Below are 15,356 nucleotides of genomic sequence, written 5' to 3'. Positions count from 1 at the left end.
GAAGAAGAAGAAGAAGAAGAAGAAGAAGAAGAAGAAGAAGAAGAAGATGATAGCAGGAGAGGAAGAATGAAGGGAGGAAATTGGAGGGGGAGATGAACCATAAGAGATGATGGACTCTGAAAAACAAACTGAGGGTTCTAGAGGGGAGGGGGGATGGGAGGATGGGTTTGCCTGGTGATGGGCATTAAGGAAGGCACGTTCTGCTTGGAGCACTGGGTGTTATATGCAAATAATGAATCATGGAACACTACATCAAAAACTAATGATGTAATGTATGGTGATTAACATAACATAATAATAATAAAAAAATGAAAAAAAAACTTTTCTAGGAAACACAGAGAAAAACCAATGTGATGTATTTCCCAAATTGTCACAGCACACATTCAGTAAAAATCAAGCAAGTTATAAAACAATCAACTAAAGACTGAAAAAAACCTGTAAGAATTTGAAAGGCACTTTGTAATTGTTTGATTTACCAACTATCTACATTTATACATTGCCAAAATAGAAGAACCCATAGTCTCCTGTAACTGGTCAGAAACAATGAGGTTTTGGGGGTGCCTAGGTAACTCAGTCAATTAAGCGATTACCTTCAGCTCCAGTCATGACCTCAGGGTCCTGGGATGGAGCCCTGCATCAGGCTCCCTGATCAGCCGGGAAGCAGGAAGTCGGCTTCTCCCTCTTCCTCCCTTTCCTCTCCCTGCCACCAGCTCCTGCTCACTCTCTCTCTCTCTCTCAAATAAATAAAATCTTTAAAAAAAATACCTAGTAGTGCAGTTGCTGGGTCATAGGGTAGCTCTATTTTTTTAACATCTTGAGCAACCTCCATACTGTTTTCCAGAGTGGCTGTACCAGCTTGCATTTGCACCAACAGTGTAAGAGGGTTCCCCTTTCTCCACGTCCTCACCAACATTTGTTGCTCCCTGTCTTGTTAATTTTTGCCATTAGAACTGGTGTAAGGTGGTATTTTATTGCTGTTTTGATTTGTATTTCCCTGATGGCTAGTATGTGGAACATTTTTTCATGTGTCTGTTAGCCATTTGTATGTCTTCTTTGGAGAAGTGTCTGTTCATATCTTCTGTCCATTTTGTGACTTGATTATTTGTTTTTTGGGTGTTTAGTTTGAGAAGTTCTTTATAGATCTTGGATACCAGTCCTTTATCTGTAATATCATTTACAAATATCTTCTCCCATTCTGTGGGTTGCCTCTTCATTTTGTTGATTGTTTCCTTTGCTGTGCAGAAGCTTTTTATCTTAATGAAGTCCCAAAAGTTCATTTTCGCTTTTGTTTCCCTTGCCTTTGGAGACGTGTCTTGAAAGAAGTTGTTGTGGCTGATGTCAAAGAGGTTACTGCCTATGTTCTCCTCTAGGACTTTGATGGATTCCTGTCTCACATTGAGGTCTTTCATCCATTTTGAGTTTATCTTTGTGAATGGTGTTGGAGAATGGTCGAGTTTCATTATTCTGCATGTGGCTGTCCAATTTTCCCAGCACCACTTATTGAAGAGACTGTCTTTTTTCCATTGGATATTTTTCCTTCTTTGTCCTAGTTGACATGCAAGAGTTGAGGGCCCATATCTGGGCTCTCTATTCTGTTCCATTGATCTATGTGTCTACCCTATGACCCAGCAATTGCACTACTGGGTATTTACCCCAAAGATACAGATGTTGTGAAAAGAAGGGCCACATTCACCCCAATGTTCATAGCAGCAATGTCTACAATAGCCAAACTGTAGAAAGAGCTGAGATGCCCTTCAATGGGCATCTTCCTTATCCAATGAATGGATTCTTCTTTATCCATTCATTGGATAAGGAAGATGTGGTCCATATATACAACGGAATATTACTCAGCCATCAGAAAGGATGAATACCCACCATTTGCAACAACATGGACGGAACTGGAGGAGATTATGCTAAGTGAAATAAGTCAGGCAGAGAAAGTCAATTAGCATATGGTTTCACTTATTTGTGGAACATAACGAATAGCATGGAGGACATTAGGCAAAGGAAGGGAAAAATGAAGGGGGGGAAATCAGAGGGAGAGATGAACCATGAGAGACTCTGGACTCTGAGAAACAAACTGAGGGTTTTAGAGGGGAGGAGGGGAAGGGTTAGCCTGGTGATGGGTATTAAGGAGGGCATGTATTGCATGGAGCACTGGGTGTTATGTACAAACAATTAACCATGGATCACTACATCAAAAACTAATGATGCACTGTATGGTGACTAACATAACATAATAAAAAATTAAAAAAATAAGTGGAGCTGTACATTAAAAATATAAATAAATAACAACAACAACAACAAAAAGGATGACTGTGACACCAGTCAGAATGGCTAAAATCAACAACATAGGAAACAACAGGTGTTGGTGAGGATGTGGAGAAAGGGGAACCCTCTTACACTGTTGGTGGGAATGCAAACTGGAACAGCCACTCTGGAAACAGTATGGAGGTTCCTCAAAAATTTAAAAATAGGGTAGCCTGGGTGGCTCAGTTGTTAAGTGTCTGCCTTCAGCTCAGGTCATGATCCCAGGGTCCTGGGATCGAGCCCCGCATTGGGCTCCCTGCTCGGCGGGAAGCCTGCTTCTCCCTCCCCCACTCCCCCTGCTTGTGTTCCTGCTCTCGCTGTGTCTCTCTCTGTCAAATAAATAAATAAAATCTTTAAAAAAATTTAAAAATAGAATTATCTTACAGTCCAGCAATTGCACTACTAGGTATTGGCCCAAAGAATACAAAAATACTGATTTGAAGGGGCACATGCACCCTGCTGTTTATAGCAGCATTATCAAATAGCCAAACTATGGAAAGAGCCCAAGTGTCCATCGACTGATGAATGGATAAAGAAGATGTGGTGTGTATATATATATATATAGATAGATAGATAGATAGATAGATAGATAGATATACATATATATATATAATGGAATATTTCTCAACCACCAAAAAGAATGAATATTGCCATTTGCAACAGTGTGGATGGAGCTAGAGTGTATTATGCTAAGTGAAATAAGTCAGTCAGAGAAAGACAAATACCATATGATTTCACTCATGTGGAATTTAAGAAATAAAACAGATGAACATATGGGAGGGGGAAAAGAGAGAGAGAAAAGCAAACCATAAGACTCTTTTTATTATTAATTTATTTTTATTAACATATAATGTATAATTTTTTCAGGGTTACAGGTCTGTGATTCATCAGTCTTACACAATTCACAGTGCTCACCATACACATACCCTCTCCACTGTCCATCACCTACCCCCCATCCTCCCACCCCCCACCACTCCAGCAACCCTCAGTTTGTTTACCATAAGAGACTCTTAACTACAGGGAACAAACTAGGGGTTGATGGAGGGAAGTACATGGGGATGGGCTGAATGGGTGAGGGGTATTAAGGAGGGCACTTGTGATGAGCACTGGGTGTTCTATGTAAGTGATGAATCACTGAATTCTACTCCTGAAACCAATATTGTACTGTATGTTAACTGGAATTTACTTACTTTTGAAAAAAGATTTTATTTATTTACTTATTTAAGAGAGAGCATGAGAGAGAGAGAGAGAGAAAGCACAGGGGGAGGGAGAGCGACAAGCAGACTCCACGCTGAGCAGGGAGCCCTATGCAGGGCTCAATCCCAGGACCCTGAGATCATGACCTGAGCTGAAGGCAGATGCTTAATCGACTGAGCCACCCAGGCACTCCAACTGACTGGAATTTAAATAAAAACTTGAAAAAAAAAAGAAAAGAAAATATGACTGTGAAAACCTAAAATGGGAGTAGCAGATCTGTGAGTTAATCAGAGAATTGTCACAGGGAATAGATTAAAATCTATTATATAAAACATATTGTATGTGCTCTGTGTATACACAGTGAAGATTAATGTTCAGGAAACATTAAGGACACAGAGAGATAAACCTCAGAGTGTTTGCATTTTTATAATAATATAGCTATGTTTTTAAATATTTTATTTATATAATATACATAATTAACAATACGTATAATATGGTAAGATATATTAAAATATATATAATATATATAAACATTCACACTGTATTCTCACACCTCAAAAAGGTATCAGAATTCCTGATGTCATTGATTAGATAGCAATATCTTTATCCATAACTTAGAAGACTCTTATCCAATTAGAGAAGGATGGCGTGTCCACATTTACCAAGAATTTGAAATGGAGATAAGCAGACACAGGTGGAGAAAAGTACATGGTATATACTGGGCCTCACAGGGTCAGGAAATTCCTTCCTTCTTGATTCTTGGTCTTGAAGGATTTGCACTTGCCTGGGATCTCAGTGACAATAAAATTGTTTGACTAATGAGGAGCTTTGGAAATTGAACCTCTAGGGATACAGAGACTGCAATCTGCCTGTGACCGCTTATTTCAGCAATCCTTCCCATGAAAAGCAGTAGCATAATTGGGCCTCCTCCCATAGATGATCCTTCTTGCTCAGGAGCCTAGGTCTCATTCAGTCCTTCTGCCCTTTCTGAGTACAAATCTCCCAGACGGCGCCTTCAGGGGAAATGTCAATCATCATTCCACTGTGATGCCAGCCAGGTAACCTACATGGATGTTTGGAAATGAGGGCAGGTGTTTCACTATAGGTTCATCCAGGGGAAGTTGCGAAGAGAGTACATGTACCAGATGAATGGAATCAAGTCATCCAGGGTCCTCATGCCTGTCTGGGATTCTCTTCACATCCTTGTATTTTGTACCAATTTCAAGTACCTCCATTTACTAATGTACTCACTCTCTAGTATGGCCAGGGCCATTTCTTGATGAGTAGAAATCTGCTTTTTTATTTTATTTTTATTTATTTTTTTTTCCTTCTAAAGTTTTTGTTTATTTAAGTAATCTCTACACCCAATGTGGGCCTCAAACTCAGGACCCCAAGATCAAGAGTCACATGCTCTTCTGACTGAGCCAGACGGGTGCCTCAGATATTCTTTCCCTTCTAAAATATTTTTTTAATTTTTTTTATTGTTATGTTAATCACCATATATTACATCATTAGTTTTTGATGCAGTGTTCCATGATTCATTGTTTGTTCATAATACCCAGTGCACCATGCAAAACGTGCCCTCCTCAATACCCATCACCAGGCTAACCCATCCCCCCACCCCCCTAGAAATCTGCTTTTTTAAAAAATAGGATGACTGTTAGACAAGTCTCTGACATTTACTTACAATTTTGTGGAGGTAAGAGGGCAGGGAATATTTGGTAAAGTTCACTTTATCTTCCCATTCTTGGTTCTTGACATACTTATGTATTATCTCAGGTGCTTGCCTCTGAGGTCTCTGGGGATCCAGACAGAATCTTCAGCTGCCTCCCCAGTCTGTTTCTCTTTATAAAATTACCAAATGTTTCAAATAATCAAAATGATATAGATAGGGCAATATTAAAAAATGGCCACCTGTTAACCCTTTTAGGAATTAACAATGGATGACACTCTGCTGTATCAACTTCAGGTTTTTGTTAAAGGAACAGAATAATATACATACAGAAAGCACCCACTTCTTATCCCTCTCTATTAGTCTCCATCCCATCCTAAAACAGTGTTTGTCTCTGGTGATGCTTCACCTGCTGGTCTAGAAAACACACATTTGATTGTGTTGTCACTCCACCTTCTCCATCAGATTCATCAACAACATGGGACCCAGAAACAAAACAGGGGTTTCAGAATTCCTTCTTTTGGAAGTGACAGAGGATCCGGAACTGAAGCCCCTTCTCTTTATTCTGTTTCTATTCATATACCTGGTCACCATCCTGGGAAACTTGCTCATCATCCTGGCTGTCAGCTCCGACTCCCACCTCCACACCCCCATGTACTTCTTCCTCTCCAACCTGTCCTTTACTGACATCTGTTTAAGCACAACCACCATCCCAAAGATGCTGGTGAACATCCAAGCACAGAATCAGAGCATCACTTATACAGGCTGCCTCACACAGATCTACTTTGTCCTGGTTTTTGCTAGTTTGGAAAGTTTTCTTCTTGCAGTAATGGCTTATGACCGCTATGTGGCCATCTGTCATCCACTGAGGTACACCGTCATCATGAACTCCCACCTCTGTGGCCTTCTGATTCTACTCTCCTTGTGCATTAACATTGTGGATGCCCTGATGCACAGTCTGATGGTGTTGCAACTGACCTTCTGCACAGACCTTGAAATCCCTCTCTTCTTCTGTGAAGTTGTTCAGGTCATCAAGCTTGCATGTTCTGACACCCTCATCAATAACATCCTGATATATTTTGCAACTAGCATATTTGGCGGTATTCCTCTGTGTGGAATCATTTTCTCTTATACTCAGATAGTATCCTCTGTTTTGAGAATGCCATCAGCAGGTGGGAAGTATAAAGCTTTTTCCACCTGTGGGTCTCACCTGTCAGTTGTGTCTTTGTTCTATGGGACAGGTTTGGGGGTATACATAAGTTCTGCTCTTACTAACTCTTCCAGAAACACTGCAGTGGTTTCAATGATGTACACTGTTGTCCCTCAAATGATGAACCCCTTCATCTACAGCCTGAGGAACAGGGACATGAAGGGAGCCTTGAAGAAACTCATGAGTAAGATATCATTGTTTTTTCAGGAGTGTGTTGTTTAATTTCCGCATATTTGTATATTTTCCTTTTGTCCTTCAGTTACTGATTTCTAGCTTCACACCATGTTGATTAGAAAAGACACTTTGAATGATTTCAATATTTTTAAATTTACTGAAAACTGCTTTGTGGCCTAACATATGATCTATCCTGAGGAATGTTCCAGGTGCTCTGGAGAAGAGTGCATTTTTTGCTGTTGTTGGATAGAGTGTTCACATGTGTCTGTTAGGTTTTGTTTGTTTATAATGTTTTTCAAGTTCATTATTTCTTATCAGTCTATCCAGTGATACTAAGCATTGTTGAACGTGATGTATTGAAGTCTCTTAAGTATTATTGTGGAAACGTGTATTTCTTACTTCACTTCTGTCATGTTTGCTTCATGTATTTTAAGGCTCTGTTGTTTGGTGTATGTATGTTTATAATTGTTATATTGTCTTGATTATTGACCTTTTAATCTCTATTTCTGTGTATCTGTTTATCTATTTTCCATCTTGCTTGCTTTGTTTATTTTAACAGTTTTGACTTAAAGTCTATTTTTATCTCCTGACATTAGTTCTCTTTTGGTAACTATTTGCCTGGACTGTATTTTTTATTTTTAAATTTAAAGTCTATTTGTGTTTGTGAATCCATAATGAGTCTCTCATAAACAGCCTATATTCACGTCATGTTTTCTTTATCTTTCTTCCAATCTCTACCTTTTGATTGGAGAGTTTAATCTACTTACCTTTTTTTTTAAAATTTTATTATGTTATGTTAGTCACCATAAAATACATCATTAGTTTTTGATGTGGTGATCCACGATCCATTGTTTTCATATAACACCCAGTGCTCCATGCAGTACGTGCCGTCCTTAATACCCATCACTGGGTTAACCAATCCCCCCTCCAGGGAGAAAAAACAAACAGAGTTTTTTCTCAGAGTCCATAGTCTCTCACGGTTCATCTCTCCCTCCAATTCTGCCCCCACCCTTCATTTTTCCCTTCCTTCTCCTAATGTCCTCCATGCTAAGGAGATACTAATTATTCCATTGAAAATTTTATTTTATTTGTGTCTAATGCCTTTTTTGTTGTTGTTGTTCTTTATTTCTTCCATTACTGCCCTCCCTACTGCCTTGATTTTTTGTGGTGAACATTTTGGGTTTTTCCTCATTGTCTTTTTGGAGTATATCCAGATAATTGTCTTTATGGTTATCATGGGCATTACATTTAATATGCCAAGTTCATAAAAATCTAGTTTGAATTCATACCACTTTTATTTCAATAGCATGCAAAACCTCTGCTCTTATATTGCTCTGTCCTTCTTTATGTTGTTACTCTCACAAATTAAATCTTTATACATTGTTTCCAATAGCATAGATTTAACATTTTTTACATTTGTTTTTTAAAGCCAGTAGGAAATAAAAAGAGGAGTTATAAGCCAAAAATACAATGCTGTTTTTTTATTTGCCCATGCATTTATCAGAAATTTTTATTTTTTCATACAGAATTGAATTGCTGTTTAGTGTCTTTTCATTTTAACCTGGAGGAATCTGTTAGATATTTTCATAGAGCAGGCTTAGTGGTAATGAACTACTTCAGTTTTATTCTTCTGGGAATGTTTTATTTCTCCCTCATTTTTGGAAGGAAAATTTTGTCAAATATAAAATTGTCAGTTTTCTTTCAACACTTTTAAATATGTCATCACACTACCCTCTCGCCTTCATGGTTCTTATGAGAAATTGGTTGTTAGTCTTATTAAGGACCTCTTGTATGTGTGGAATTGATTTTCTCTTAAGTTCTTGTATATGACGAGCTCCTTTCAAGATTCTCTCTTTCCCTTTGGCTTTGCCAGTTTGACGATAATGAGTCTTAGTGTTAGTATCTTTGAGTTATCCTCCTTGGAGTTCACTAAGGTTCCTAGTTTTGTAGGTTCATGTCTATTTTCATGTTTGGGGAGTTTTTGTTCATTTTATCTTCAGTTACTCTTCTCTTTCTCTTCTCCTTCTGGGACTCCCATAATGCATATGTTTTTTTCACTTGATGGTGTCTCACCAGTCCCTTAGGGTCTGTTCACTTTTCTTCATTCTTTTTTCTTTCTGCTTCTCAGACTCAATATTATAATGTAATAGCTCTGGGTATTGGAATCTCCCGCAGAGTTTGCTTTTTTCCACAGTTTTATTGAGAAATAATTGACATACATCACTAATAAGTTTAAGGTATAAGCATGGTGGTGTGTTTTACATATATTGTGAAATCACTGCCACAATAGGTTTAGTTAACATCCATCATCTCATATAGATACAATCAAAAGAAAAGAAAAATATTTTCTCCTTTTGATGAGAACTTGAAGGATCTATGCTGACAACTTTCCTATATATCAAATAGCAGTGTTGGCTGTAATCATCATATTGTATGTTATATCCCTAGAATTTACTTATCTTATAACCAGAAGTTTGTACTTTTTGACCACCTCCCTCCAATTCCTCTTCACCCCACCTCTCATCTCTGGTAACCACAAATCTGTTTTCTTTTTCTATGAGTTAGGTGTTTTGTTTTTTTAGATTCTACATATAAGTGAGATCACACAGTATTTGTCTTTCTCTGTCTGATTTGTTTCATTTAACATAATGCCTTCAAGGTCCATCCATGTGTGTCTGGTGATGGATGAATGGATTAATAAGTTTTGGTGTGTGTGTGTGTGTAACATAAAAAATTGAGGCAGTCCTACCATTTGCTTTTTAAAAAATTGTTCAAGGTGGTAGTAGTCTGTTTAGTAACTTTCCCAGAATATATTTGCAAAGACTATAATTTTTATTTTATGTGGTCATTGAAATCTATGTTCCTTACTTCATTCAGCTAGTGTTGTGACAGAATTCCCTAAATGCCAGGAGTGATACAAACACACAAAGAAATAACACAGCTCTCCCAGTCTTTCCAGATTGGATCTGTGCTGCAGTACTCTTTCAACACTTATCCAGGTTTGCACTGAGTGTAGAGAATAATGTGAAAGTTTAGGATCTTCTCTGGTCTTTTCTGAGTATATGTTTTGCCATGGGCATGCATGTGGCTTTCTAAATTTTCTCATATACATTGTTGCTTTTATTTTTTAAAGGTTTATTTATTTATTTCATTTTTTAAAAAGATTTTATTTATTTATTTGACAGAGAGAGACACAGTGAGAGAGGGAACACAAGCAGGAGGAATGGGCGAGGGAGAAGCAGGCTTTCCGCTGAGCAGAGAGCCCGATGCGGAGCTTGATCCCAGGACCCTAGGGATCATGACCTAAGCCAAAGGCAGATGCTTAACAACTGAGCCACCCAGGTGCCCCAGGTTTGTTTATTTATTTTAGAGAGAGAGAGCATGAGCAAGGGGAGGGGCAAAGGTAGAGTAGGGGAGAGAGAATCTCCAGCAGATTCCCTGCTGAGCATGGAACCCAATGTGGGGCTTGATCCTACAATGCTGAGATCATGACCTGAGCCAAAATCAAGAGTCAGATGCTTAACCAACTGAGCCACCCAGGTGCCCCAACTTGGTGGCTTTTAAACATCTGAATTTCCTAAAGAAAAATTCCTCTGTTTTACTCTGGGGTAAGCTGGTCTATTTTATTGTTTTTAAAATTTTACAGAAGATTTTATTTATTTGTTTGTTTGTTTGTTTGTTTGTTTGTTTATTATTTTGGGGAGACAGAGAGAGTGCTAGTGGGCAGAGGGAGAGAGGGAGAAGGAGAGGAAGAGAATCTTTTTTAAAAAATTTTTTTATTGTTATGTTAATCACCATATATTACATCATTTGTTTTTGATGTAGTGTTCCATGATTCATTGTTTGTTCATAACACCCAGTGCTCCATGCAGAATGTGCCCTCTTTAATACCCATCACCAGGCTAGCCCATCCCCCTACCCTCCTCCCCTCTAGAACCCTCAGTTTGTTTTTCAGAGTCCATCATCTCTCCTGGTTCGTCTCCCCCTCTGACTTACTCCCCTTCATTCTTCCTCTCCTGCTATCTTCTTCTTTTTCTTTTTTCTTAAAATATGTTGCGTTATTTGTTTCAGAAGTACAGATCTGTGATTCAACAGTCTTGCACAATTCACAGCGCTCACCATAGCACATACCCTCCCCAATGTCTATCACCCAGCCACCCCATCCCTCCCACCCCCAACCACTCCAGTAACACTCAGTTTGTTCCTGAGATTAAGAATAGGAGAGGAAGAGAATCTTAAGCAGATTCTACACTGAGTGTGGAGTCCAACACAGGGATCATGACCTGAGCCAAGATGCTTGGCTTGACCCTAAACTTTCCCATTGGTTAAGCACAAGTCAGACTCTTAACCAGCTGAGCCACTCAGGTGCCCCCTATTTTATGTTTTGACTTAATCTTTTACTGTAAGTGTATATAGGCTGCTAGTTTGGTTTACAGTATTTTCTATCAATACCCACTATTTTTCCAGCCTGAGTTCTGAGTTAGGCAAAACAGAGATGAATGCCTTGTGTCAGTCATTCAAGTAGCTCCCAGATGGGTTAAAACAGACATGCAGAATGGTTTGAGAAAGGATCTACTCTGCTTCCTCAGAATACCTGGACCAGGGTCTCATGCTGAGAACACAGGCTATGTCCATTTTCATACTAAGACTATTGCCATGCCAGGGAAAGTGAGGGGCAAGGGCAAGTAAAAATGCCACATAATTTTCCTTCCAGTTTGAAGTTGCTTATTTCTTGATCCAGCACTTACTTGGTTGCTGTAAATTTTGACCATTTTCAGAAGTTCTGACAATTCTGCTTGCTTTTTTCAGTGTTACTTTGAGAGGACAAGAGCTTTGAGCTGCCCAATCTCCCATTTTGCCTCTTTGCTGAGGCTGCTCTTCCATGCACAGTTCATTTTGATTATAGGGAATACATTAGAAATTGTTGAACATATAGGTCAAGGCTCTCAGGCTGTGCTGTCCCATGGAGGAGCCACTGCACACATGTGGCTGTTGAGCACATGAAGAATGGTGGTCTGAACTGAGACAGGTGCTGAGTTTCAAACCCACAGTGGATTTCAAAGAGGAAAAAAGTAAAATAGCTTATTAATAATTTTACATGGTTTACACATTGAATTAATATACTAAGTTAAATAAAATATATTGTTAACATTTATTAAAAAAGAAACTGTTGAATATAATATGTAGAAACAGAATACAATGAGCCATACATAGAATTAGTCCTTAGAATTTGCTTTTTATGGTATATTTGCTATATTATCATGCATATTATCACTTGTATTTTATAGGTGATCTATCATCTATCATCTATCTATCTATCTATCATCTATCTATCTATCATCATCATTATCTATTATCTATCTATCTATCTATCTATCTATCTATCTATATCTATCATCTGTCTATCTATCATCTATCATCTATCTATCTATCTTCATCATCATCATCTATCTATCATCTATCTCCATATAATAAACTATACTTTTGAGCTTAACATGTCCTGTCTTCCTTAGATTGTTGCTATAAAGGGTGCCTTTTAATGTACCTTAGGAAACAAGACAAGAATACAATTACAGAACAGAACTGCATCTATGTATAAAAGGAATTTGAAATGGATATGAAAAGAAATAGGTGGATGGAGAAGAATTGCATACTTTTGGCTCCCAAGATGAGGGAATTAGCCAGTTTTAAGTTATTCCTTCTCTGAGCCTTGTTCCTTAAAGATTTTTACTACCTGGGGATCGGCATGATAGCAAAAGAATGTGACTAATGAGGAACTTTGGATATTGAACCCTGAAGGACCACAGAGATTGCAAATTGTCTGCCTGTGACCACTCTGCTCAGGTTACTGGCAACACACCTGAGCCTTTTCTCAGGGACCATCATTTTGTATCATGGCCTAGTCCTTTGAACTGTGTTTTCATTCTCCCTGAGAGGTATCAGAGGGAGAACTGGGTATCACTCCTTAGTGCTGGCACCCAGGTAATCTGACGTTCCCTAGTATATGGTTTTCAAATAGGAAGAGGTGTTTGTCTACTGTTTGTCACAGTCCCTTTGGGTCTGTGAGTGAGAACATGCTGAAGATGACCCTGATCTTATTCATCTGTGAAGTTCTTCATTGTTCATCATCTGGTATAAACATGTACTTTTGCAGCAATACCTAATAAGTCTCATTTTCTACTCTGAACCCGAAGTTCTAAAGACCTTTTCTATCCTCAGGAGAAAACTTCCCTTGCACAATTTTGTGGAAAGTTGTAGAATTCTTTAAAATGTTTCTTAATTTCTGGGCACAGAATTGAAGTAGATGGTCAGCATATATTTATCCCTCCATGTCTGTTCTTTAACATTCTTTTGTAGGGATGATCCTTGGTCTGGATCCTGGTGCCTGTCTATGAGGACTCTGGAACAGGAGATGGACCAGGGTAAACCCCATAAGCTACATCTCTAGTGCTGGCCCCTCTTTAGTAACCTACTAAATATAAAGAAATGGAGACTAATATAGAATATCAGGACAGGTACTCATGTATCTATGTCTGGAATTAATAAATTTTTATATTTGCCATAATAGTTTTCTTCTTTTTTTAATTTATTTTTATTATTATGTTATGTTAGTCACCATACAATACATCATTAGTTTTTGATGTAGTGTTCCATGATTCATTGTTTTTGTATAACACCCAGTGCTCCATGCAGTACGTGCCACAATAGTTTTCTTCTTAAAGTAGAAAATAGTTTGCATAGAGACAATATTCTATTTTTGTTTTTCTCCATCCCTGTTCCTCCATTCCCAGAGGAAACCACAGTCTTTAGTTGGCTGAGTCTCTTGGTATTGCGGTAAACTATTTTTACACACACACATGTGTGTATGTGTATTTGTGTGCATGTATATGCAGGTGCATGTATGTGTGTCTGTATGTCACAATGCAAATGCCCATTCCTTCAAGAAGAAATAAATAGTGATGTTGTAAGACGGGAATATAACAAAGGAGTGAAAGTCAATGAACCAGAATGAAATGTACCAAGGTTTGTTTCCTCTCTCTGCTTCTATACATGAGCAAGATTTACAGTGGGAGTTTTAGCACATAAATTCCTTCCTGAAATTTATTACCATGCCAGGATTGTTCTTTCTTTCTCTCCTCTTTTTTTTTTATCTTGTCCCACCCCTCACTTCCCTCCTTATAATGAACCATGCCTGTTTGTCCAGTCATTGTCATCCCATAAGCAAATCTTTTTTTTTTTTTAAGAGAGAGAGAAAGAGAGAGAAAGAGCAGTGGGTGGGTAGGGGCAGAAGGAGAGGGAAAGAGAGAATCCCAAGCAGTCTTCTTGCCCAGTGTGGAGCCAATGTTTGGCTCAGTCTCACAACCCTGAGATCATGACCTGAGCTAAAATCTAGAGTTGGATACTTAACTGACTGAGCCACCCAGGGGCCCCTCCATAAGCAAATTCTTATAGGTGATATTAAGATCCCATATGTCAAGCACTGTGTTTGGCAATATTTCCTAGCTGTAAACATCTCCTTGTTCCCAAAGCATGTGCTGGAAGCTGGAATAAACTCAGGTGTTTCTGAGTCCAAATTTATAGCAAATGATCAGTTCTGATATAATTGCTTATTTTCACAACTCCATGCATGACTCAGATTTTCTGATTGGTGAAACAGAGTTTTTATTTATTTTTTAATTTTTTGAAGATTTTATTTATTTATTCACCAGAAAAAAGAGAGAGAGAGAGAACGGGAGAAGCAGTCTCCCTGCGGAACAGGGTGCCCGATGCAGGACTCGATCCCAGGACCCTGGGATCATGACCTGAGCCAAAGGCAGACGTTTAACTGACTGAGCCACTCCGGTGCCCAAAGCAGAGTTTTTATATTGCTATTCATCTTTATTTTATTTCTGTTATTTTAAAAAGATTTTATTTATTTATCCATGAGAGATTGAGAGAGAGAGAGGGAGAGAGTGAGTGCAGGGGGAGGGAGAGGGAAAAGCAGAGCCCAACACAGGGCTCAATCTCATGACCCTGAGATCATGACCTGAGCTGAAATCAAGAGTCAGATGCTTAACCGACTGAGCCACCCAGGTGCCCCACTATTCATCTTTAAACATTAGGATCCTGATGAGTGTTTTTTTTTTTTTTTTTTAAGTAATCTCCACACCCAATGTGGGGCTCAAACTCACAACCTGGAAATCAAGAGTCAGATGCTCCACCAACTAAGCCAGCCAGGCAACCCTTGATGAGGTATTTACCTTTAAAAAATCATTAGAGAATTTTTCTAAATCATTGGCTAATAAGAATTATAGGCAATACATGGATGCACCCAGGACTGAGCCAACTAGGTCTCCCCTGTTTGGAAGGATCCAAGGTCAATATTCTAAAAAAATCTCATCTTAACCCAGGAAATAGAAGAGTTGATGCTGGTACATATCTTCTGAATATACTCAGGAGGCACTGCTCATAGCTGCCTGACCCAAGCTTTAGTGGGGCCCAATTAGGAAAAAAAGGAGGATCTGAACTTCTGTGATGGATTTTTTATAGTGCAACCATGATTTAATTAATTTATAAAAGCACTTTATAGATATGATTGGCATGTAAACAAGCTGTATATACTAATATATACAACTCAATGAGTTTGGGATAAGTGTATACTTGCGAAATCATCACCACCATCAAGATGATGTCTATCCATCGTTTCCTAAAGTTTTCTCCCATCCTCATTCTTACTATTTTTATTTTTTAAAGAATTTATTTATTCATTTTTAAGAGAGAGAGAGAGACAGAGAGAGCAGAAGCAGGGGGAGA

At 38.5% G+C, this 15,356-nt stretch overlaps 1 protein-coding gene across 1 annotated transcript; it reads left to right on the top strand.

The window, feature by feature from the left end:
* Nucleotides 1-5,657: 5,657 nt before the first annotated feature.
* Nucleotides 5,658-6,611, top strand: LOC141371627 (olfactory receptor 7G1-like). Its single transcript, XM_073887670.1, has one exon. The coding sequence runs from the start codon at nucleotides 5,658-5,660 to the stop codon at nucleotides 6,609-6,611; it is 954 nt and encodes a 317-aa protein (XP_073743771.1).
* Nucleotides 6,612-15,356: the final 8,745 nt, after the last annotated feature.

Source organism: Callorhinus ursinus, unplaced genomic scaffold (assembly GCF_003265705.2).
Source record: "Callorhinus ursinus isolate GAN/ISIS: 27379988/994484 unplaced genomic scaffold, GSC_fseal_2.0 scaffold82, whole genome shotgun sequence".
Classification (NCBI taxonomy): Eukaryota; Metazoa; Chordata; class Mammalia; order Carnivora; family Otariidae; genus Callorhinus; species Callorhinus ursinus.
Note: the sequence above shows the minus strand (reverse complement) of the source record. Positions and strands in the feature narration are given on the sequence as shown.